Source organism: Lissotriton helveticus, chromosome 3_1 (assembly GCF_964261635.1).
Source record: "Lissotriton helveticus chromosome 3_1, aLisHel1.1, whole genome shotgun sequence".
NCBI lineage: Eukaryota > Metazoa > Chordata > Amphibia > Caudata > Salamandridae > Lissotriton > Lissotriton helveticus.
The window spans coordinates 1,931,661,609-1,931,687,626 of NC_136061.1; the positions used below are offsets into that span (position 1 = coordinate 1,931,661,609).

The 26,018-nt window shown below is 46.4% G+C and overlaps 2 protein-coding genes across 3 annotated transcripts in view; one reads left to right on the forward strand and one right to left on the reverse strand.

Moving 5' to 3' along the window:
• The window catches only part of SPG11 (SPG11 vesicle trafficking associated, spatacsin), a 573,976-nt gene extending 570,778 nt beyond the window's left edge, over window positions 1-3,198 (reverse strand). Inside the window, exon 1 of one of the 2 annotated variants that reach the window (XM_078682963.1) lies at window positions 3,074-3,198. The gene's annotated coding sequence lies outside the window, so the exon portion shown is untranslated. The remainder of the gene's footprint in view (window positions 1-3,073) is intronic. The other variant, XM_078682964.1, reaches the window with a different exon arrangement.
• A 395-nt stretch (window positions 3,199-3,593) lies between these two features.
• CIAO2A (cytosolic iron-sulfur assembly component 2A) overlaps window positions 3,594-26,018 on the forward strand; it is an 80,897-nt gene continuing 58,472 nt past the window's right edge. Inside the window, exons 1-2 of the mRNA XM_078682967.1 lie at window positions 3,594-3,816; window positions 25,603-25,767. Of these exons, the coding sequence (XP_078539093.1) occupies window positions 3,687-3,816; window positions 25,603-25,767 (295 nt within the window). The 5' untranslated portion in view covers window positions 3,594-3,686. The remainder of the gene's footprint in view (window positions 3,817-25,602; window positions 25,768-26,018) is intronic.

Below are 26,018 nucleotides of genomic sequence, written 5' to 3' on the forward strand. Positions count from 1 at the left end.
GAGATATAGCAAAGAATAACCAATCTTTGGGTATGACAGAGGCACACCATAAGATACTTTATGATTGTTATCTTCACCCCGCAAGATTAAAAAAGTATTTCCGGAGTCCTCTGATTTGTGCTGGAGAGGCTGCAGCCTATTGGGGGATTTCAGACACATATGGTGGGCCTGCCCTATGATTCGCACCTTCTGGACAGAGATATTTGCCCAAATCAGAGAAATGTTGGGGTACCCAGTACCAATCACTCCCGAGTTTACTGGGCCTGAGGGATGAAGGTTTAGAGAACCAGACTAAAGGGGATCAGGCAGTGATGTGGGCCTGTCTAGGGGCTGCTAACTAGCTATAGCAGCAGCATGGAAGAAGAAAGATGCCCCAGCCCTGACTCAATGGCATGCCAGACTACGTAGGGCACTCACTATGGAGGGAATGGCAGATATCTTTCGAGACAATTTAAAACATTTTGAGGGGTTTTGGGGCCCCCTGGTGCCATATTTATCCCAGGACATTCCATTGACAACGTGTGCCCCTACGGTTAGAGCATTACATCTCTTCCAGTTCTAAACCCGGAGCGGCACACTCAGGATACTTCCAAAAGTAAACTGCACACACCTACTTAAGTAGCCTTCCCATAACACAAAATCTTGCTTCACTGTGAAGAGTCCCCCATGGGTTCCCTTCCTTTCCTCCCTGCTGGCGCTCTCTTTCTCTGTCTTTTTCAACGGAGGGTGGTTGTTCGGGCATTTAGGACCTTTCTATAGATAGAAGCATTTGAAAGGTTTAGATATAATGTTTGACCTTTTCCCAGTTAGAAAAGCGACTGTAATTGTTCTATTACTTTACAATGACTAATGGGAAATATCTGAAATGCTGAAACTAAGATTCTGGCTGAGAACAGTTGCGGACACGGTAACCGCACTCCCATGCTGAGTTCCCTTCGTAATTGTGTCAACAATATGTCCAGACGAGTGTACACATGCAACTCCAGCACCTGCCGTCGTTGGGTGCCAGCTGCTTGGCAGAGGAAGAACAGAACCAAAATTGTAGTGGTGCACTACTCTGAAGCAAAAGTTGTCTTTCAATAAGTCATTTAGTCTTGTTATATTGTATCAGTAAATTGTTTATTTTCATAAACATCCAACAGTAAAGATACCAGCCAACGCCTTTCATTCATATACAATGAACTTCTTCAGGGCATTGAGTGATGTACGATCATGTGGGGGAGAAGGTCCCAAGTTCCCCCTGGTGTTCTTATGAGCAAAGCGTGAGCTCGGTCCAGAACGTAGAGTCGTGGCAAAGAAGTATTTGACGTGCACAAATTAATGTGACTGTGTGGGCCTCCTTGATAGGGACCAGCATTCGATGAATCTGAAAAGCAGGAAGCTGCCGCCGGCTCCGTTCGCTAGATGAAGATTCTGACAATGTTCAATAAAAAGAAATTTGAGAGAAAAAAAAAACAAGTCAGGCAACCCCCTGTCCCTAGGATACGCAAAATCACTCATGATCATAAACCATAGGTTACTTCCGGAGGCTAAGAAGAACCTGCTTGGTGCAGCTGCCCCTACGTATAATGAGCTTGGCCCTTGATTTAGGTAGCGAGGCACCCGTGGAGTTGGAGATTTTATCCAGTACAGATGATTTAGAACACTCCTCAAAGGACAAACTGCCACCCTGGTCAACCATACTACCACACTTGAGGATGCTTCCTAAGTTCCACCAGTCAGAGCTGTTCACAGAGCATTGCCACACACTTTGTTGACCACAACAGGATTGCTAAACTTTTTTGTACCTTTTTGGACATAGACCCCTTTCTGATGCGAACTAGTTCACCAACTTCTACTTTCATTTTGTTAACCCAGGTTCATCAAAGGATTTCTTTTATTAAACCTTGACTTCAGCAACATTTGCTTTGAATTCAGCATCATATTCATCAACTGGACCCCGAATTTGACCCATCAGCTCCCAATTAGGACAGACTTTAGTGGCTGGCTTTGTCCCTCTCAAAAGCTCAAAAGGCGACACCACTGTGGTTGAGCGTGGACTGGTTCAATAAAACCATAGCATGGAGCAAACAGCATTCAAAAAGACACATTTGGTCATCATAAAGAAGAGGTGGTGAAGGGACAACGAGAAGATGAGAAGTTATGGAAGAAAGGCAGGTTTATTGAACAAGAGGAACTATCACATTATCATCCGGTCAGCGCCAACAGCTCTCAGCAACTGACAAGGAACACATAACCATTCCGCATTACCTACACACAGGGCTATAAGTGGCCCAGGTCCTGTCGGTGCTCAGCACCAGCAGTTCTTAAAAGCAGGTGCTGAAATGGGTCTCTATCAGCAGTGCCACCCTTCACTGTCTTTGAGGTAACTTCAAAGAGACTCACTCAAATTCTTTCACAGTCTCATCATTTCAGAACTGAAGTATTTTCAATATTCTATACAACGAAGCCATAGCTGTTGCTTATTTATCTTATGCAACTAATAACCACTGACAAAGCCAAATAGTCCCTGCTATGTACAGATTTTTTGCTTAGGTGTTTTTAAGCAAGACCCTTATTTATATAAACCAGGCCCCTTTGAGAGACACATCCCCCCCCCCCCACAGTTTTTTTCATCCCACTTTAAGCCCTGCATACACACATTCCAAACCCCACGTTCTACTACAAAGTTTACGTACTGAATATTACAGGATCGTATTCTGGATTTTCTCGACATGAAAATGTGTGCCCCTTACTCACAAATGCAAACTTGCACTGTTGATTAGTGAGAAGAGTTGACCATGGTGTAGTTTAGGGAGTTGAAAATATTGAGCATCCGTGGGCAATGGGAAAATCTGGGCATTTTCAGAAATAAGTACGTAGAAGTCCTGTCTGTGTGAACAATGTTAAAAAAAATAGAAATGGGAAGCAGCGTAAAAATGCAATTAGTGGAAGTCGTGTGGTTAGTTGACAAAGGTGAGCAGGTAGGATGTTTTCAATGAACGGCAGAACGAGTCAGAAGGACACCCGAGAAATAGCACTTCCCGCTCATAGAGGCCCCCTCACACATACTCACTGTCTCGTTCTCCCTTACCCTGTGATTCGGACTCATGTGTACCCATTGCTGATCCAAGCACACATTAAAGCTCAGCATTTCTAGCACCAGGGAATACCATCCAAAATGCAACACTTCCGACTTGACAGCCCAAACTATGGAAACAAAAGACCAACGAGCCTATGCGCCTTAAATGAGAAATAAAAAGGGGACTGGTTTCAACAGACCTTTCTGAACAAAACACACTGGATCAACTTTACGGTCCAATGTGTATTGCTAAGAAAGGTCTGCGAAAACCAGTCCTATTAGACATTACTAGGGCATCTTTTCGTCAACATATTCAATCGGCTGCGAAAGAAAAGTGAAGGAATCTTAATCTGTTTACCAGTTTTTTACCAGTCTGCTGGCTCATTCTAAAGTCTATTCTGTTAGCGCTCTAGTTGTTGTTTTATTGTTTATTATGAGACCAGCGAAAGTCATAACTGGTCACGCGTTTTCTCACGTGAGTTGCAGGGACTTCCTCGTTGTGGTCCTTCGTCCATTTCTAACTCTCATTTGGCACAGGCAGTACACAACAAGGGAATGTTTCTGTTTCGAGAGGGAGGGATTTACAGGCGTGGGTGCCTGGGATCCGGAAGCCGTATGGCCGAAGATGGCAGCGGTGGCGGCGCTGCTGTCTCAGACGGTGGCGCGGGTCCTGAGATTGGCCGGGCTTCCTGAGGGGGAGCGGGGCACTGGCCGTGGGACTCGAGCCATGGACGAGAAGGCGCTGGAGGTGTATGGTGAATACTCTGAGCTTGTTAGAATAACCCACCGCAGATCTGTCAAACACTACCCTGCGATCTCAAACAGGCATCAACTTCATGCTATGAATTTAAAGTCTTGGAAATAGAATTTCTAAATGACCTTTGTAGTATGTCTTAAATAAAAAAAGAATTTTGGTGCCAGCGGTCAATCGCCAATTTTCCTACGCACTTGCGTGATGTAATTAACCTCTCACTGAAAACGAAAATTGGTCCTCCGTGTAATCGTAATGTAATGGCACCGAAAGTGTCACCCCTGAAACGGCACCAATCTTCAAATCACCCTCCAACGCAACCAGCAGCTGAACCACATAATAATAATAATAATATCCACATTTGTAAAGCGCACAATCACCCGTTAGGGTCTCTAGGCGCTGGGGGCCGTCGGGAAGATTAAGCAAGCTATTGCCCAGAGTCACATGGTGCTGGGCTAATCTGCCGCCGGTGCCGGGGATCGAACCGTGGTCCCCAGATTCCGGAGTCAGTCGCCCTGGCCGCGGCGCCACACCTCTGGTTCTACGTTTCAGCTAAACCTTACCCGACTTCAATGAAATTTACTGAAATCCACCCAGTCTTTAGTTTAACCTACCCTTTCTCCTTGATTCTCCAAACACAGACTACATTTAAACTCTGGTCCTCTGCGCCAGACCTTCAGTTCTGTCTCTTGACCTTCCCATGCTTCAGTTCAGTTTACCTGCTGCATTCAGGCTTGTCCAGGCTCTCCTTCAACCGCTTTCTCAGTAGAAACCCCCACTCTGGTTCTCTGTTACATTGTCAACCCAAATAGACTTAACATCGCGCTCCTGAGCTCCACATTTCCATGTTTGGTGTGCAGTTTGACTGAGCAAACACAAGGAGATGATGGATGGAGCGCTGAAACTTTTCCGACACACACCCCCAGTCACAGATTTGGGTTGAATCCATCATCATTCTTTAGCTCACTTCGCCACCTCAGTTCAGACCCAGCTACTTGCAAATCAGTCTTGACCTTGTGCCTCATGAGAACAGTCCAGCCCAAACTGCCAAGCCCGTCTTCCCTGAACCGGAAACAAGCATCCTGGGACCGTTTTTTTGGTAACGCCCTTCATCAGCCAGGCTAGCTTGAATCTAGTGGCAAAGTGAGCAAGGGACCCACGTCTGGGCATACCCTGCCAACTTAGGGTGAACAAAGCAAACACAAGGAGATGATGGACGGAGCGCTGAAACTTTTCAGACACTCAACCCCAGTCACAGATCTGGGTTGAATCCATCATCATTCTTTAGCTGACTTTGCCACCTCAATTTAGATCCAGCTACATGCAAATCAGTCTTGACCTTGTGCCTCATGGGAACAGTCCAGCCCGAACTGTCAAGCCAGGTCTTCCCTGAATCGGAAACAAGTATCCTGGGACTGGTTTCTGGGTAACACTTCATCAGCCAGGCTAGCTTGAATCCTGTGGCAAAGTGAGCAAAGGACACACGTCTGGTCATACCCTGCCAGTTGACTACCCTATGCATTCTTTGACTTATAGTTTTGGCTTGTTACGTTCAAACAGTTGGACCAATTAATTCCCTGATGACGTCTTTTACTGAAAACTGCAGGACTGGAAACGTTATGTGCTGAGGAAAATGATCGAAGTACATTAATAAAAGTATGGGAACTATGATGCTGAGTGCAATTGAGGTGGGGTCAGTGAGTGTGAGGGCGGGGTTAAAGGAGTGGATAAAGAACAGAATATTTTTTGGGGGCCTTCAGGTAACTGCAAATAGAATAACACACCTTAAATTAAACATAAATGGTAACTAAGCTATTCAGTGGGAAATGCAGTATTTTATATTATGAAACCTGGTTCATGCAGTGCTTTACATGGAAACTCAGAAGTGCAGGTCAGGTACTCACTATTTACAGTACCTGTTTACTCTTGAGAAGTGCTGGTACTCTCCATTTAAAACGTATTGCAGCAGTGCTGAGAAGTGCAGGTACACTCCTTTTTAAATATAAGAAGTGTAGGTTTTTGGTACCGGACTGTTCCTGTCCATTTAAATCACTGGGTTAATGCGCTCACTGCAGATTTCTGTGTGTGTAACCAGAGAGCCACATAAATTAATCCTGGAGTAGGAAATAGCCACTTGTGCATTTTTAGTGGTAAGAGGTGCTTGCCTGTGACAGAAAGCATTATGAATATGTGAGCCATTATTTCAAACTTACATTACAAACAGTATCAGGTAGGCTGCCACAAAATGCACAAAAGATTTCGTTTTACTATTAAAAAAGCTTCCAAAATGTAGATTTTAATAATATGCAGACTGCATCTTGTGCAAACATTTTTTATAACTATTCATGAAAAGCAAGCACTTCACAGCTCAATAGTAACACATTTAAAGTACCTCTCACAAATAATAAATCTTTGGCACCACAAACCTTCAAGAGCCTCCATCAATTAAGGCCCAAACATGCTTCCAGGCAGCCTTTACCTTTGCAGATTAACCAATTTCACACATTTACATTTCTTTCAAGCAGTAGGCACCCTGTCGAAAAGGCTTCTTTCTAGGTTAGCTCTCTGGCCCTCCCTAGTTTCACAGCACAGGAGGTTCACTTCAGCTGAGGTATAACAACCGTTTGAATTAACCGTGCCGAGACGATTGTCTTTTAACAAAAAGTAAGCGAACTGTTTGTGTTAATTTAAAACGTATGGCCTTAGTGTGCCCCACAGATTCTCGCCCTTTGACCTCGGATTGAGGACATGGAATGAGACTGCAGCCCTTCAAATGAACCCCCGGTGGGGTTGCCAAACAAGTCCTCTTTACCCACCCTTGCTTCAGCTCCTGCCCCCTCCCCTCCTTCTGAAACTCCCGCTGTTACTTAGGATTTAAATAGGCCTCCCAAACTTACCCTTTAACTCAAACCCTGCTCTCCACCCAAGCGCACCGTCCCTGGGTTTCATTAGAAGTTCACCTTTCAACTAAAGCCTTCCAACCTTCGTTTAATTAAATGCCAGATCTTTTCCAGAATTAAATGGCACATTCCTTCTAGCCTTACACTCGCCCTTCCTGCTCACTCTTTAGCCAACTTTTTTTAGCCAACTTCTTGTGTACAAGAGGTGGTAAACGGTGGAACAGCATACGTTATTCAAGTAATGTATAGAAATCATCAACATCTGAGTGTTACTACTAATTCTCACTGGATTTCCTAGAATCATCCCCATGCATTCCATTTACAACATCATTTCCCAATTACATCTTTCACATCATCAAAGACACTATATGCATTCCATAGTAGACTCCCAACCTTTCAGACACTCTGAACACCCCCACGAAGACAGTTCTTAAAACACATCCGCATTATATCCAGGGCTCAAGCAGGCCCGGTTCTAGCGGGTGGGCCGGGTAGGCCGGGCCCACCCAAACTTTGGCCTGGCCCACCCAAACATAAACCTTGGCCGACCCTGGCAGTGACATCAGCAAGGCCAGCAGAATATGGCCACTGCAAGTTAAAACGTTCTTCGAACGTTATCTTTCTTTAGGAGTTGCGTGATTGGGCCTGGGCTCGCACCCCCAATCACGCATCTCCTATTAGGCAGGTGGGCTGTGTCTTCGCCCACTCGTGCAGGTACATTAGGGGCCCGGCGAAGGGGACAAATCCTTTCGTTGGAACTGGATTTGTGTACCGTCCTTTTGCGTGGATAATTAATTCTTTTCAGCTGGTGAAGAGGAGTTTGTTTTGCCGATTCGTTTTCCTGACCTTCCTGACCCCTTGAGCTGTTTGTTTATCCGATCCGGCTGTGACAGAGTTCGTAAGGAGCAGGTAAGAGAATGTGTGGCTATTGTGTTTTTTAAATCTGTGAGAAAGACATACTTAGCCGTGTATATTTCATTTACATCGTGTGTTTAAATCGTTGGTACCATTCATGAGTGGTTCTGCAAGGATGCACGACAACTAAAGGTCCAGATAACCTTGGGGATTGTTGAACTTGCTGGAGAGCGTTCTTTTTTTGGTTTGTAGTATTTAAATGCAATAGAACTGTAGTTAACGTGGATAGCTCAGTGGGTTACTGCCTTTGTCACATAGATCCTTTGATTCAGAAGATACAATCCTAACATAGGACAGTGTGATCAAAGACGTGTATACAAACCAGAATGGTATAATTAGATTTTTTTTTTTGTATTGCTAGTTAGTTCGAATTTTCCCAGTATTTCATTATTCTAATGTTGCAATTCAGAGTTTGGGCAGATATAATTTCTAATCAGTAGAGCCAACCACTGGGGTATGCTTTAAATCCTGTGTTTGTGGTTCTCCATTCCCAACCCTCTTAATACATATTGCCCAGCAGCATGGATGAGATGTGATTCCTACACCTGGTAATCCTCATTAGCTTATGTGACATTCCCTATAGGCTGATTTGGATACTTTTATGAATCATTGTGTCTGCATAATATGTGTGTGATGTACAGTACTGTGATACCCTACACTACGAGTAGCGCTATACAAGAAATAAAATGCATATGAGAGAGGGGCTATGGAATGATGATGGGCTCTGTTGGAGGGTGGCAATGAGGGAATCCGAGGGGGACATCATGAGGGGTGGAGATACGGAGAGATGGGAGGCACTGGTGGAGGTTGTTTGTGAGGGAGTCTGAAGAGGAGGTCATGGGGGAGGGGCTTTGGAGTGATGAGAGGCACTGGTGGAGGGTGGTAGGAAGGGCGTCTGAGGGGGAGGTCATGAGGGGCACTGGTGGAGGGTGGAAGGGAGGGAGTCTGAGGAGGCGGTCTTGAGGGGGGGTTGCTTTGGAGTGATGGGCACTGGTGGAGGGTGGTAGGGAGGGAGTCTGAGGAGGAGGTCATGAGGCAGAGGGGTTTTGGAGTGATGAGGGGCACTGGTGAAGGGTGGTAGGGAGGGAGTCTGAGGAGGAGGTAATGGGGAGGGGCTATGGAGCGCTGAGGGGCACTGGTGGAGGGTGGGAGTCTGAGAGGAGGTCATGAGGGGAAGAGGCTACGGAGAGATGAAGGCCAGTGTTGGAAGATGGCAATGAGGGAATCCGAGGAGGGGGAGGTCATGGGGAGGAGCTACGGAGAGATGAGGGGCACTGGTGGAGGGTGGTAGTGGGGGAGTCTGGGAGGAGGGTGGCAATGAGGGAATCCGATGAGGTCATGGGGAGGTGCTTTGGAGCGATGAGGGACACTGGTGGAGGGTGGCAGTGAGGGACTCAGGAGGAGGTCAATGGGGGGAGGGGTTATGCAGCGATGAGGGGCACTGGTGGAGGGTATTTGTGTGGGAGTCTGAGGAGGTGGTCATGGGTAGGGGCTTTGGAGTGATGAGGGACACTGGTGGAGGGTGGTAGGGAGGGAGTCTGATGAGGCGGTCATGACTGAAAGGGGCTAAGGAGAGATGAAGTGCACTGTTGGAGGGTGGTAGTAAAGGTGTCTACCGAGTAAGAAAGAGGTCAATGGTGGGACACCAATAAATTGGTCTTACTTTCAAATAACGCTCCATGTACACACAGAAGCAATCCGTTGTATCATGCTGCCTGTTTGCAAGTACATATGATGTAATCTAGGGATTGTAGGCTACCTCCAGAAGCGACACATTGAGCCCGCAGTGGCCCACCCAAATGCGCCCTTGGCCCACCCAAACAAAAATTCCTGGAGCCGGGCCTGGGCTCAAGTCGGGGTACCACGCGGGTGGACGGCATCCCCCCACTTATTTTACCGTATTTTACAGGGTGGACGCCGTCCCCCCTGACCAAAAGCTGGACTGGACAATGATGGTGTTACTTACTGGACCGGCGCACCGCCGATCTCCCAACCTTGACCTCGCATCCTGCTTCCTCCTCTCTCCACCCCTCCCATCACCCTCCCCTGCCCACTCACTCGCTACCCATCTCATGCTCCCTCTCCTGAAGTCTGTGCCCCGCTCTCTCCTCTCACAGATGCTCCCCCCGCGCTCTGTTCGTGACCTGCTCACGCCCCCCCCCCTTTGAGCCTTCACACTTTCTTAACTACGAGGCGCGCATCCTTTCCCCATGTCTCGTCCCCTCACTCCTCTCTTCCCGTGACTTAATTCACCCCCCACCCCCCATACACCCAGGGGCGAGCTGCTACTGGTGCAGTGGCACCGGGGGCCGGGCCCACTGAAACGTGATTATTACTGTATTTCGATGTTTTTTTTCTTTCATCCTGTCTCTGAGCGTCCCCCCACTTCTTTATTTAGGACTTGTGCCCTGATTATATCCCAAAATGATCAGATCTCGCCCTTCCTCCAGCCGGCATACCCTTCACTACAGTTTTTGACAGTCATTCACAAGCAGAAGACAACCGTTCACGCCATCAGCTACACCCGACATTCAACTTAAGGCAGAGCTTGTCTCCAACTCGGAGCTCTCCTCGTAATGTCACTCCTCCTATTTACTTGTGCAAAGCACCAGAACCCCCGCATCCCCGTCAACAACCATCCTTAAACATTTGCAGGCCACCCATGTGGTACTCCAGACTTCTTTTCACCCTCATGAGATTCGGATAGTTTTCCACAGTGAGTCTACAAACAGTGTTAAATCGTTCAGCCTTTAAAGGAACATAGAACTTTAGCTCTGCTTTCATTCTGTGTCCCAGCAAACATGCACTGAGTAAATCATCGACTACAAACTATTTATTTGCAGCCTTTGATTATTCCTTAGTTTTACTTTTAGTCTGAATCTCCAGCACATGCCCCGTCACCTCCTGGATACTGGCACTTCCCTCTTCCTCTGCCCCAACGTTATCACTGATTAAAAACAAGCATTTACAATGCAATGGTTTCGCCTTTGGAAAAAGTTAGAGCTATTGGCATTGTAAATGACAAATGTTGTATTTATGTGTTGGTTTTGAAAACAGATAAATAAATGGCATTGTCATTTACATTGCCATTAGCTTAATCTCTTGCAAATGTGAGACCTATTGTACCCTACGGACGAGCTCAGCAGACAGCAATTACTACCACACACACACACCCAGAGCCACACACACACACACACACACACCCATAGCCACACACACACACCCAGAGCCACACTAACACACACATCCAGAGCCACACACACACCCAGAGCCACACACCCAGAGCTATACACACACCCAGAGCTACACGCACACCCACACACCCAGAGTCATACACACACCCACACACCCAGAGCCACACACACATTTAGAGCCACACACCCAGAGCCAAACACACGCAACCACCCAGAGCCACACACACACCCACACATTCAGAGCCACACACACACCCACACACTCAGAGCAACACACACACCCAGAGCCACACACACACACACACACACACCCACCCACCCAGAGCCACACACACCCAGAGCCACACACACACTTCGTAATTGAAGTTCAGAGGCCAGGGGGTCATCGGTTACTTGGGTAACAGTGGTTTGCAGACAGTATGGGGCTGTACCGTGCTGTTTTGAAGTTTATGTACATTTTTACAGTTCATTATAAAAGGGGTGGAGCTCGATCTCTGACACTTCCTATTCTTTTGAAGCACCTATGGGTAAGGCTCGAGGCAGCCTGCACTTCTTTGGCAGGGCTTTGACTAACAGGAAATGCCCACCCTTTCCTTCTTAGTGCGCCAATCTCTGCTCTGATGTGAGGCTGTGACGGTTCCAGCCCTGTGCTCCAGTCCGTGCTACTCGGGCAGCACAGCGCGTGCTCATATCCTCAAGGTCAACTCTATTTCTAATGTGCAAAGTTAATTAAAAAAAGTTACACAGCACCATCAATACATCGGGACAATAATAACATTGTGGAAGTACAGTGATAAATATACAAATATACTGAGTTACTAAAATCAAATGCATTATAAATTCTCGTTCATTTAGATTAAAATGCATTTTAAAGTACAGCGTGAACTAATTGAATTATAAATCATGAGCTTAACTGTGCAAATAATATCAAGGACATGAGCGGGCAAACTTGATTTACCCATGTCCTTTCTTCTAGCTTCGACTATTTCTGAGCCTTTCCCACCCGGATACTGAAAGCGACGAATCCCGTCTGGGTTGAGCGCGGTCATAGGATCTTCTCTGCTTGTTCGAACGGCTGCTTGATTAAAGGCGCCCCCAACATCCTTCTGCGGTCTGAACATCTGCTCACTTTTTTCAGTATTTTATAGTTCGAATTTTGAATAATATCATAGAAGGGCAAATGTTATTGCCTGTATATTAATTAATACATTGATATACTGGTTATTAATGTGGCACACAGCTCAAAATAAATGACTGCATCTGAAATAAAGGGTGTCGATATTATCCACACACTGGAGCTCACTGCAGCGACTTCAGAAGGATGAAAGCATAATCAGCCCCGCCAGCACTGGAACGTGTAACCTGCAGTTCATGCTCCATTCTCTGCTATTCTCTCCCCTCTCTTGAAGACCAGGCATGAAGGGATCACACCCCCATATTTCTAAAATGCAGTGTTTTGTTGAGCTGCGACCCATGCCTTTAAAGGCACCAGAATTCTCTACCCAGGTTTACCTCCCCGAACGAGGCAACAGAGATGTCTTTCATGCGATCAGCAATGCGGTGACATTGATTAATAAGGTTTGTCCACTATACCGGAAATGCATTGAAGGCTCGTGCTTTTTTTTTTTTTATTTATTGCGATTTTATATAGAGCAAACATTACCTGAAGGCGTCAGAGCGCTTTACAAAAGAACCAGTTGCGTTACATAAGGACTTTGGATTACATGAGTTACATAAGAGATGCAAACAGAAAAAAAATGTAAATATACAAGAGGAGTGAAAGGAGGTGAAATTTGCAAATGTACAAGTTGTAAAGTCACTCAAGGAAGAGATACCAACAGATACACTCTAAAATCCCATAGGAATGGTAGTAAGTACAAAGCTCTACTACATATACTAGTGGTAAAACTTGTATATAGCTTAATGATATCTGCACACATACATTTAGAACATAATGACACACTACGGGCACCCCCATGTCCCTGAACTTTAGAGGCGTTCTCTCTGATTGATCAAAATGTATGCATGGTGCGTCAAAAGCACCTGAAAACTGACCAGACCCGCTTCCCTGATCCTCCACCTGGTAGAAGGATCTCCCCTCTCGCTTAAGTGGGCACGGGTGCTGAGAGTGGTGGGCACAGGAGCCGAGAGTGGGTACTGGTGTCGAGAGTGAGCTCAGTGTAAGAGTGGGCATGGCACAAAGACAATTCGCTGGCATGGCCATACGGCTAACAGATGGCAGCACCGATTGTGCCAGTCTGTAAAGTGCGTCTATGTATGTGGCTGGTGCAGGACGGAAGTGGTACGAGAGGCATAGGTATCACTATTTGTTTTTCTTTAGTTTGAGTTGATTTCGATTCCATCTCTTTCCCCACCCTCTCACATTGAGCTATCGCCAGGCCGAGAGAAATAACTGAAACACGTAGCCCGCCGTAAATCGCTTCCCCCCTCCCCCAGACAGCCTTCAACCGTAAAGTACGAAGATGTCGGATGTTTTTTAAAGACATTGTGATGGTTTGCATGCAAATGCCGCCTCTTTCAAATAAGCACATCAAAGGAGCCTGCAGGGTGGCGTTGGTTTATCTCTGCGGGGGGCGTCGCACTGTAGAATAGGGGAGGGGCTCAAGGTGCAAAGAGCTTCACTTTGCACCTCTGCAGACGCACTGGCGTCTCCTGGGCGGTTGGGGCTTTTTAGGTGTCTTTTTTTTTAATTTAAATAAAACGGTATAACAAGCCAGAAGTTGATCGCTGCATATCCGGTCAAGGACAGGTCACTGCCTTGTCCATATCAAGCTGACCTTGATGTACTGGTGGTTACGAGAATAACACATACCCAAAAATCGCAATCTGTGTGCAATGAAGCTCCAGGTGTGGAGCGATCTGGCCTCAGGTGGTGGCGTACCTACGTCAATAATGCACTAACTGCAGTTGAAGTGCTGAGTCAGTCCTAAGAGTCTATTCACATCTAAATCTCCGCAGCGCCCACTTTACTGGCCGAGCTATCTTAGCAATGTCAGTCCAGCAGCTACTGTAAACATCTGCGCCAAAATATGTGACGCGTGTTACTGAAAACTTCTGTGTCAAGGGTTCAAGTCAAGGTCCCCAGACATGAGCTGGCTGAGCCTTTCAATGACTGCACAATGAGGAATAACAGGGGAACACAAATACTTTGTATAAGAGTGCGCACTCTATGTAGAGTAATCTTTAAAGAGTTCATTATTTAAACTTAAAACTTAAATAAAATCATTTGAGAACCCAGAAAAACAAGCATTTGCCTCCTACCTACGACTTGCCATCTGACAACGCTATCATGCCTCTTTGACAACTTAGACTATTGGACAACACCCAGCCAGACTGATCCCAGTTACAACTTGACAAGCACTAACAAGGGTAAAATAGGGGCGGGGGTCACCTACAGCTGCTGTGTGGTCCCCAATACATCTTTGAACGTCAACGGTCCTGTGTTTTACTGAAGCACACGCATAACCGGGATATTCAGATCTCTATTAATGCACGCACTCTCACCTCTCGCACGTCCTGTAGGCACTCGAGCACGGCAAGGTTGTTGTTCCACGTCTTCCTTGGACAGACACGGCTCACGTCCTCCCGGCAGGCCTCATCATCAGACAGCTTCCATCCGCCGGGCCCACGCCTCACGGGGGACACGACGACTTGCGGCTGTGGGGCAGCCGCGCCCCCTGCCTTCGGGGCGTCTACAGCTATGCCATCCCCACGTACCGCCAAAGCCCACATCCCGCATAACAGCAGCAGCGCCCACAGCTCCATCCCACGTCCACAAGCCGACATCTTGGAACCAGCCACTGACGTTGCGTAGAGGAGGAGGAATGAGTGACGTAGTTAGTATTTAAGAGTGCACAGTGACGTATACGGAAGAAAAAGATACTCAGCAACACGGGAGGGGGCGGAGATGTTCCTAATGCCGTGGTTGAACCCGGGAGGGGGTGGGAGAGGGGCGGGAGAGTACACGAACGGCGGGAGGGGGGCGGGAGAGAACGAGGGGGGCGGGAGAGTACACGAACGGCGGGAGGGGGGCGGGAGAGGACGAGGGAGGCGAGAGAGTACACGAACGGCGGGAGGGGGGCGGGAGAGGACGAGGGAGGCGGGAGAGTACACGAACGGCGGGAAGGGGGCGGGAGAAGACGAGGGGGGCGGGAAACGTGCACAGGACAGCGAGGGGAGGGGGGACGGCGGGAGGAAGGCAGGACAGCAGCAAGCACGGCCCGGCCGGACCAGATTCAGGGGCGTTCCCGGCTTTCGGCTGACGTCGCGTGACGTCGGCAAAAGCCAAAGAATCTCGGGAACGCCCCCGAATCTGGTCCGGCATTGACGGACAGGCCCCTCGTCCAATGGCTATGCTCCATTTATGGAGCCAGCCAATGAATGACGAGGGCCGACCCAAAGCCACACTACAGTTCTCATAAGATTTCTCCTGCGCAAAAGCTGCTTGCGCAGCTTTTTGCAGTCGAAACCTAAAAACGCAAAAAAAAACGCTTGTAACCACCTTCAATGTCTTTAACAATTCGAATGGACTTACGCCTCTTACAGTGGGGAGTACTGAGCTACAGTCACAACCTACTTCCAATTCTGACCAACATTGTGTGAACACAAGCACCGGTTGTGTGTTCTCCTTCTGTTAACGTTTTAAGTGGCCCTTTGACCCTGTGTACTGTATAGTGTGGTAGACCGATGCATGACAGAGAAACTTTCCAAGTATTTATTGCTCTCTAAAAATAACACTTGAGTTCTATTGTCTGTGACAAATGTTTCAGGGAAAACACACTGCGAGGAAACATGGGCTTTAAAGAGTTCTTTCACGCTACAAGTACTGCCAGAAAACAAAAAAGATACTTATGGGCACTTTGAACAATAATCAGTTCTTGCCAATGCAGAACTACTTTGTGGTAAACATTATGTATCGGGGTCTCAAAAGTATTTTCTTTGAAGGGCTTGACAACTCGGCAAACATTATCGAGCAAAAGTAATCAGTAACACTAGAAATGCATTCTACAGTCATCTCTGAACACTATCGCTTTGTTTATCATTCATAGTCCCAAATAAAATGGACCAATCTTTTTTTTTTTTCTTCAAAATCTTTTTATTGACATCAGCTCAGAACACAGCCAAGATCACAATCGGAGCAACATTTTGCATTCACAATAATAGCAGGTAGACACCACAGATCCGGCCCTCCCACGCACACGGCCCATCTCTGTTATACCAAATGGTAGGAATAACTTTCCCACACAGTCTTGATCTCTTCCCCTTCTCTCCCACCCAGCCCCTGATTGACCTCCACGTACCCCAGATCGTATCCCATTTACACGGGCATCCTCTGGCCTTATATACTACCTTCTCAGCCAAAATGGACCATTCCTATTCTGGATAGCATTCTTTTTCTGGATGGTTGAATACCTCGGCCAATTGCTTCCCTACCCGTTCTGGGGAAATGGGATTATTTTGGCTCAGTCATATTTTGCACTACACCAATATTTAATTCTTCTTAAACTTGAACATACGTCTGCAAATCAACAGCCACTATTTTCACATTAGATCAGCCTTTCCTACCATACCTCCCTCCTTTAAAGACCATCGCTGTTAACCCCTTCTTCCTGCTTACACGACAGTACCCATAACTAGCATGCTTGCTCGTCACCCACTGTTACCACAACGTATTCCATCTTATTCTGATGTAAACATCTCACTAGTAAACTTCACAGACAATCTGCTGATTTCTGAAACAATTGCATTAACTGCAAAACTTTGACAGGAACCACCAAGTAGGTGGAATAGCTGTTATTCTACTGAGAATGGGCTCTGGGTTTAACAATTGGTACATGGAAATGCATTTCAGTAAAAAGCAGCGCCTCTCCTGAGGGTTTTAGATGTAGAACACATAGACTATCTACCTGGTTTGAGTGCACATTGTAATCAACATAGGTTTCCAGATTGGCAGCTGTCTCAAAAGATGTGAATGGTGGGCCCATGACCTAATGCAGGCAGCGGTGTTCCAATTCGAGGCATCCAAATTTAGTTTAGGAAATTGTTAGATATCACTAGCACATGAAGCAGAGACAGTTGGTCAAAATTAACAAAGGTATTTTGACAGCCCAAAGTTTAGCTGCATTTCATCGTCATATAGGTAGGAGCAAGAACCTTCTTGATGGAAAAGCTTGACCAGAAGCTAAATGTGGATGTTAAATAAAAAAAGAATGGCTTTGCTTATGTGCAATGTTCTATGTATCTACACCATTTTCTTAAAACAGTCCTTCTGCTATATCATATTGCCCTGTATCGTCTTAATTCACCTTCTTATGTCTTTTGGTCTGGAAAGTGTAATCCGAACATGACATAGTACTTGCACAAGCCACAAAATTACATTAACTGTTCGTTATTCTTGGGATTTGCGGCATCTATATTTGGATGAGCCAAGCATTCAAGGATGAGTTGATGCCAGCCCCAGAAATTCTATGCACTAAATATTTCACTTGTCACCTGTATAGCTCAGTTTTCTCTTACTTGGCCACCAAAACGTCATTCTTCAGCATTTCCAAACACTGCAGAATTTCAGTATGTGTTATATCGTCCTCCGTGGAACTCAAGATGTCATATTGAGATCAACAAATACTATCACTTCCATCTCGGAACATATGATGCAGAGCCTTCAGGAAAATGGAGGAGACTGGCAGTATCCCAAAATACATTATTTTTGATGAGCACCAAGCACCCCAAGTTACAAAAGCAGCAAGGTGACTTGACAATGGATGCTATTCAGATTGGGAGGTGTCAAATATAAATCCAACATTGAGAAAACATTTGCTACCTGCCAACTAAATGACAAGCTCATTAATGATAGGTAAAGGGTGTGAATCAACCGAACATCTATCATACACTCAACATAAAGTTTGTTTAAATGCCTTTCATTTCTCCTCTCACAGCCACGACAACTAAGTGCATAGTATGATTTTTCTGCACAATGCTATGTTTCTTACAATTTTGTTTGTGAATGTCATTGTAACTCTCCCAAGTTGTGTGAGAAAATTTGAGGTTAATGTGCAACAGGATTGCCATTGTTCCCTTTCATCACACTCCTAACTTAATCCAATGCACAACAATCTAATTTAATTTGCGATTTATTTTAGTCCATCCAGACCAAAAACGGCTCTTAATTTTTATATACGTACACATCACATCAGCAGCCCTATTTCTAAAAGAAATCCTCAGCTTAAAATACCTCAACAGCTGTATTTCATGGCCATCAATACCGTCTGGACACAAATCGGGTGGCAATACTAAACCATTCTATCCAACACTGACTTATAAACATCCTCATCGGGTGGCAGTACCAAACCATTTTATCTAACACTGACTTATAAACATCCTCCTGATGATAGCATGGCGTGGGTGACTCTAAATAAGCTGTGATATTTAATTTTACACCCCAATGTCTACCACACACATTTGCTTTTCCCCATTTCCTTCTTACATTCAGCTCTACCAAAACTCTCGCATTAACCTCGCCAGGTGTGGAGTGAAAAAAACTATGGATTTAGGCCCAGATCTTTGTACTTGGGTGAATGTATGCCATTGTTCTGCATTCTGTCCATCAACTGTTGTTTTTGCATGTGTCTGGCCTAAGGCATAACTTTGCACCCCACTCAACTATGTACAGCCAAAGGCTGAGCGCAGTGAAGGTTGACCTTCCTCTGAGGATTGAGCGCAGTGCTTGGCCATAGACCAGTCCCCATGGCCGACCCCCCACTGCACACACAGTCATTCACATCGGGAGCTTGCTGCTGATGGTGGTTGGGTGCAGGGAACTGTTGCTTGTGGTCTATGATCACAATTTTTTTTTTAAATCACTGAAAACGTTACGATTTGCTTTGGTTAAAACACATTACTGTGTGTTTTATGAAACCATAGAAATTCACTTAAAACCACAGTTAATTTATTTATTTATTTATTTTATTCGATTTATATAGCGCGTTATAACCCAGGGGTCTCTAAGCGCTTTGTCAGGTAGCACAAACAGATTCCTAAGAAAACCCTGCCGGAATTATAGCCCCGCCCAAGCCTTCTGAAACAGAACAGTTTTCAGCTTCTTCCGGAAGGACATCGAATTAGAATCCTTCCGCAGATCCGTCGGCAAATTATTCCACACTGCAGGGAGGGTATTGGAGATGGCACGGCCACCCACTGTGGCTAGTCTGAAGCGTGGTTGAGTAAGAAGGAATGCTTCGGCAGATCTTAACGCCCTACCCGGTGTATATGGAGTCAAGCGGGTCTTGATGTATCCTGGGGCCTTGCCATAAAGTGATTTGTGTGCAATGCAAAGCCCTTTGAAAAGCACCCTCTGCCTCACTGGCAACCAGTGTAGCTCGCGCAGAAGTGGGGACGCGTGCGAATTCCTGGGTTTCTTAAAAATGAGCCTGGCGGCATCATTCATCACCACTTGGAGTTTATCCAAAAGTTTTTGGGGCAGTCCTAGATACAGCGAATTGCCATAATCCAACCTTGATAATATCATTGCGGAAACCGCCTGTCTCAAGGTTGAAAATGACAATAATGGTGCGATTTTCCTGAGTTGTCGGAGAAGTCCGACACAGGTTCCTACCACCATGCTGACTTGCTTCCGCATGGATAATTTGTCATCCACATGGATGCCTAAACTTTTTACCGCCGCTGCAGGTACTGGAGGTGGGCCAAGTTCTCTAGGCCAGAACCCATCGTGCCAAGGACTACCCGCTATGGTGATTGGTAGAACCTCTGTCTTGTCAGGGTTGATTTTTAAGGAGTTCAAAGACATCCAGTTGGCTGTATGCTTAAGGATGTTTTGCAGCCTTACCGACGCCCCGGAAACCTCATCCATTTGGATGATGATTTGGGTGTCGTCGGCGTAGTTATACACCTGACAATCCATTTGATTGAGGAGTGCAATCAACGGTTGTAGGTATATGTTAAATAGAAGGGGCGACAAGGCAGACCCCTGCGGCACTCCACATGATGTTTACGTTGCAGTGGAGAGCAATTCTCCCAGCTGTACTCTTTGCGTCCTTCCTGACAAGAAAGAGGCGAACAAGGCCAGAGCTGTGCCCTGGATGCCGAAGTCCCTCAGCCGCGACAGTAGTTGTTTATGACACACGGTGTCAAACGCTGCGGAGAGGTCTAGCAACACCAGGGCACCAGGTATCTTCCTATCTGCCCTATTCCTGAGCTCATCTAGAATAGACAGCATGACCAGTTCCGTACTGTGATTCGCACGGAATCCCGATTGGTTCGATTCCAACAGGTCGTTCCTTTCCAGATGGTCGGAAAGGTAGGACAGTACATGCTGTTCTAGCACTTTGGCCAGGAAAGGGATCTGAGAAATAGGCCTGAAATTTTCAGGCATTTCACATCCGACCCTGATTTTTTTTAGCAAAGGGACTAGTCGTGCTTCCTTGAAGGCTAGCGGAACCTTCCCTGATGCTAAGGATAAATTCAGGAGAGCCAAAACCTCTTCCTCCATACCTGGCAAAGCCAGTTTAAATGCTTCCGGAGGGCAGGGATCAGCCTGAGAACCAGATTTGACTCGCCCCATGAGCAGTGGCAATCCCTCCTTCGCAATCAAGGGTAGGGTGTCCAGAGGACTGTCCACCAGCTTCTTAACCGGGGTAATCTGTGGGGGGCAAGCAAGCGTAGAGGTGCAAGCAATTTCAGAAATCAGATCAGTAATTTTGCTGGTGAAAAAGTCCTGAAATCTCTGGCAGTCCTCTAAGGTGAACTCCGGCCTCTGTTCTTTTATTTTCCTGAGTTCATTTAGAACTCTAAAGATTTCTTTTTGTGGATCTGTAGCTGTAATGATCCTTTCTTCATAGAACTCGGCCTTCCTAGCTGTTCTAGCACGCTTATAGGTCGCTAGTTCCAGTAGATAGACTTCTCGCCCTGGTGTCATAGGCTCTGCGCCAGGCTCTTTCCGCCTTGCGCAGGACCCTCTTCTTCTCCCTCAGAGAGTCATTATACCAGGGGGGATCCAGAGCCTCTATTCACTAAATTGACCCTTCGTGCTGGCGCCACGTAGTCGGCCGCCTTTCGAAGTCTGTCATCCAAATTACTGAGAAGGGCATCCGGATTCTCGTTCAGAGAATTCAGGGGTGGGTTCGCTAGGAGATGTGCCACCATTTTGTCTCCATTGATATTTTTCCATTTCCTCACCACCCTCTGCCCCTCTACAGGTTTCCTTTTTTGTAAATTCATCAGGAGATTTCCCTTCACCAGATAATGATCCGACCAAACACAAGGCAACGTACTCGTCGATCCCTGTACCGGAAGTGTCGTCCATACCAAGTCAAGCGTGTGACCTTTCACATGTGTCGGCCCTTTTACTTGTTGGACTAGCCCTAACGATGCTAGAGCCTCGTCAATCTGGCTAGCCTGCCCTTCTTTAGGGATGAGTTCCCAGTGGTAGTTAAAGTCCCCTAGTATGGCCATGTTATCGTACCTCGAGCGCAGGTCCTGCACTAGCTTCAGGAACAGGTCTAGAAACTCCGGCGTGCCCCATGGAGGACGATACACCACCAGGACTATCAGGCAGTCTATCCCCAGCCTCAGTTTAACACCAAGCACCTCCGTCCCTCCCAAATTTTCTGCCAAGATTGTCTCACCTCGCATCCGGTCTGTAAAGAATAGTGCCACCCCTCCGCCTCTCTTCTCGCCCGCTCTATTACAACATAAGACCGAGAAAGTTGCCGGTAGAGCAGCCACAAGATCAGGCAACGAGGAGTCCTCCAGCCACGTCTCCGTGACTCCTAACACGTCGAACTCCCCGTCCTCCAGTAATGCAAACACCTCTCCATTGTGTTTTTGGAGGGAACGGGTGTTTAACAGCCCATAGTGCACGACCCCTGCTTTGTAGGCATGATCACATCCAGAGCCTTTGTCCGGAACCTTCCACAACCCTTCCTGTCGAAGTAGGGCTGCGCTCCCCTCCTCGAGGGATATATTACCACGGTTTAGTGTCTGTAGCTCCCCTTTATCATAGAGGATAGGCAAACCAGGGGTCCTGGCCCCGGGTCCCGTCTGGTCACGGATGGGCACAGATGGGCTCGCCTCTGGCGTGCCCACGGCGCGCCCGCTGCGCGCGTACGCTGCGCGCTTGCATGGGGCAGGTTTAAATGGGCTCCTGTGAGCCTATCGCGTCAGGCAGCAGCTAGCCTGCTAACAAAGATGTCTGCCGCAGCCGGCACTACCTCACCCAAGATGTCCCCTCGACCAACAGAGCAGCTAAAGGGCCGCTGTAACAGCGGTGAGAATAACGATTAATGTGCTAGCAATGACCTAGCAGGCCCCGTTTACCCCCACAGAGATGCAGCGCAATTAAAACGGCAAAAAGCCGAAAAATTTAATTAATCCAATAAAAAATGGGAACGCGACCAAGTTGCATAAATCTAACGATGAGCAGCGTCTTATATCTTAAAAATGTGCCAGTTGTCCTTAGGGATCGCAGCGCTTACCTTTCAGGGAGAGCGCCCTGGCCGAACTGTCTTAAATGGGCTCCTGTGAGCCTATCGCGTCAACCAGCAGCTAGCCTGCTAACAAAGATGTCTGCCGCAGCCGGCACTGCCTCACCCAAGATGTCCCCTCGACCAACAGAGCAGCTAAAGGGCCGCTGTAACAGCGGTGAGAATAACGATTAATGTGCTAGCAATGACCTAGCAGGCCCCGTTTACCCCCACAGAGATGCAGCGCAATTAAATCGGCAAAAAGCCGAAAAATTAAATTAATCCAATAAAAAATGGGAACGCGACCAAGTTGCATAAATCGAACGATGAGCAGCGTCTTATATCTTAAAAATGTGCCAGTTGTCCTTAGGGATCGCAGCGCTTACCTTTCAGCTAAAGTGCGTGAGGTAATGTGAGGAGTGCGAGGAGGATTACCTTGCTGGGTTCCTGGATTGCCAGAGTCTTTTTTGTGTGACAACAGGAGATATGCTTTATATTACAGGGAAATAGTTGTGTAAGGATAGAATTGAGCTGTGTTTCTGTGATGCTTGTATTATCAACTTTCATCTCTGCCTCAACAAAGTTTACCATTCAACTCAATTTTCTCACTAAATGCTATATCAGCCTCCTACCTCCTTTCCATTGTTTGACTCTGCTTCTGTCAATTCAGTTTGGCAAACATCTCAACCTCCTTCAAATATCAGTTCCGGCTTCTCGCCCTCAGATCAGCCTTTTGTCACAACTTTGAATTCCTGACCTTAAACTCAACTTCCCTATGTCCTAAAGTTGATTAATCCTCATACTCTAAGCCAGCCTCTTTTCAATGTTGACATTAGAGTGTGTATGAAACCCCAATGTAATTCAAGACACCCCTCCTCGTGATTTCAGCCCTCCAACTTTGTACTTGTCTCTCTCCAACTTTCAGCTCAGTCACCCACCCAACCTTGAACCCTCTGTAACTCTGAAGCCACGCCTGCATCACGCTAACCTTGTCGCCAAGTTTCTCCTATCCTTGTCCCTAACTTGCCTCTTAGTCTAGCCTCTCCCTAACCTTGCAGCAATTGTTTACCTTGCACAACTTCCACTTAACCTTGAAGTAGGGTGACCAGTCTTCCTGGATTTGCCCAGACAGTCCCGGTTTTTTAAGGGCTGTCCCGGCGCCCCAACACTTTCTTCTAAATCAAATACATTTCCCGATTTTTGAGAGGGTTGGGTGAATGTGCACATTAATCACGGGGTTGCGCAGGCTCACTTTTCAGCTGGCCCTCTCGTCACACCAGGGACACAACTTAACTTCTTTAGAGTCTCCTGATGTGCTGCCTTGCCTCATTCAAGCAGCACAGCCGAATTTAATGGGGGGAATCTGCATTGCAGCTTTAAGACAAGAACCTGGCAGCAGCCTGAACCTAGAGATCTTCACAGCAAAGGAGGGATTGTTTAATTTTGAATTTTTTTATAACATATATAATTTAGGTTGATATATACCTTTAACAATGGGTCATAATGGGACATTTAGTCATATTGTGCCTGTCCCTGTCTTTCATAATGAAAATCTTGTCACACTACCTTGAAGTCAACCTCAACTGCCGGTTCACCCTAAAGTTAACTTCCCATTGAAGCCACCCCCCTTTACCTTGAAGCCAACCTCTCCTTTCACTTTGATGCCAACCTCTCCCTTTCACTTTTAAGCCATCCTCTCCCCTTCACCTTAAAGGCTTTCCTAAATGTATGTTTTCAGATTCCTGTCAAAGATGGAAAGGCAGGGAATTCCATTTAGATGCTGCGGATCCAGGAAAGGGACTACTGCCAAATATTTTGTATCTGTACCTGGAAATGTCAATAAAGAATTGGCCCTCAATGGTCACTTTGGATGGGACAGGGTAAAACACTGGCACAGTGGAGAACGTCTAGGAGAAAATATTGCTTTGTGCACAAGGCACACAGATTTAAACATGATACAGTCTTCACCGGGACCTATTATAAGGTGGCTAGGGTGGGGGCTAGGTAATCTCTTAGCTTCAGACCAAGGGCAAACCTAGCAGCATAGTCCTGAAAAAGTTGCAATTTGCCAACTAGACAGGTCAAGATCTTTAAGATGATCTGAGTGTCATCTGCATAACAAAGCTTGATCCTTGAGGAAAACCGCACCCCAAAGTTCTGACTGATAAAGTAAAGGAGACAATCTATACCTCCAGCATTCTGCCCACAAGGAAGCCTGAGAACTAGGAAAGAGCTACAGCTTTGACACCCAAGTCTTTGGCTGTTCAACAGAACAGATTTTTACCCTGTTAAAAGACAATCTCCTAAAACTTGCAAGCTTCCATCTTCTTAACCTTCGACCTAACCTCAACCCCCCAGAATTGTTTGCTTTAACACCCCCATAACCTTGAAGTCAAAGTCCCTCCAACCTTCCCTTGATCCTTGGGCCAATGTCAACTGCCCTTTAACCTTTCCGGAATCTTTCCTTAATGGCAACAGTGCTTCTCTTTTGTGCCTTTTCCTCAGAATTGTTTCTGTCTCCATTCAGTCCCTTTTAACCAGCAGACACTGATGATCCCTCATCCCTGTGATTTAGAGGGAAAATGCAAGCCCCCTTCAGCAATAATTATTGCCTTTCTGGTTGCTGCATGTTCCTGTTAGGAATGCGTCTTCTCTGCTGCGCTACTAGGATTAGTGAAGACTTCTACTAGCAGAGATCTGAACTTTCTGAGTGCAATATTGTGATTTAATAATACGAAATTATCCCTAATGTTTAGTTTCTCAGTGGTACTATCTCTGAAAATAAAAGGTTATGCAAAGTTTCAAAAAAGGAACTTGAAGTCTAATCCCATAATATAACGTGGCCTGAAGCACTTGCATCATTAAGCTGCATAATTTAGACATTACTAAAGATGCAAAATTCCATTTCACAGCGACATTATTTGGTAATAAGAAATCCCAGGTTACTGGGGAACGATTTGCGAAGTACACTCTGACACTAATACCGCAGGCATGAACAGTTTTGTGGCTTTGCGGTAACCGGGAAGGAACATCAATAGTTTCCCTTGGGGTGAGAGCTTGTTTAAGAGTTATACGTGGTCTTTAACTTCATAGTTCTTAGAGTATTTTAGAGAACTAGAAAAGAGGGTAAGTTGGGTACAAAGCGAACTGCTTGGTTTTTGTAAGCATTTTTAGATGGCTGCACTAATCCATACCAAATTTACTCTGTTAGTAGACGGGTTGAGGTGTGCCATGCCTGCATGATGGAGTTCAGGTTAAACACATTTTTTATTTTCCATCACAGATATCATCCGGAGTATCCGTGATCCAGAAAAGCCGAACACATTGGAAGAGCTGGATGTGGTGACTGAGGATTGTGTTGCTGTACAAGATTTGGGCGATGGGGAATATCTGGTTGTCATCCACTTTACACCGACGGTGCCTCACTGCTCGTTAGCAACCCTCATAGGTAAGTGCTCTTGATGCTGCGTTGTACTTTCAACTAAAAATGACAGACCTGTTGCTTATTCTACCTTCTCTTAAACTGGCTTCACATCTTACAACTGATTTGTAACTTGAATCATTAAGGGGCCGATTCCGATTTCGGTTGGAAGGACTCCGAACGATGGTCGGAGCCCTTCCGACAGAACCGGAACGTGTTGCACGGATTAATTTCTGACCGAGCCATTCTGATGGGCTCGGTCGGAAAGGAATCCGACT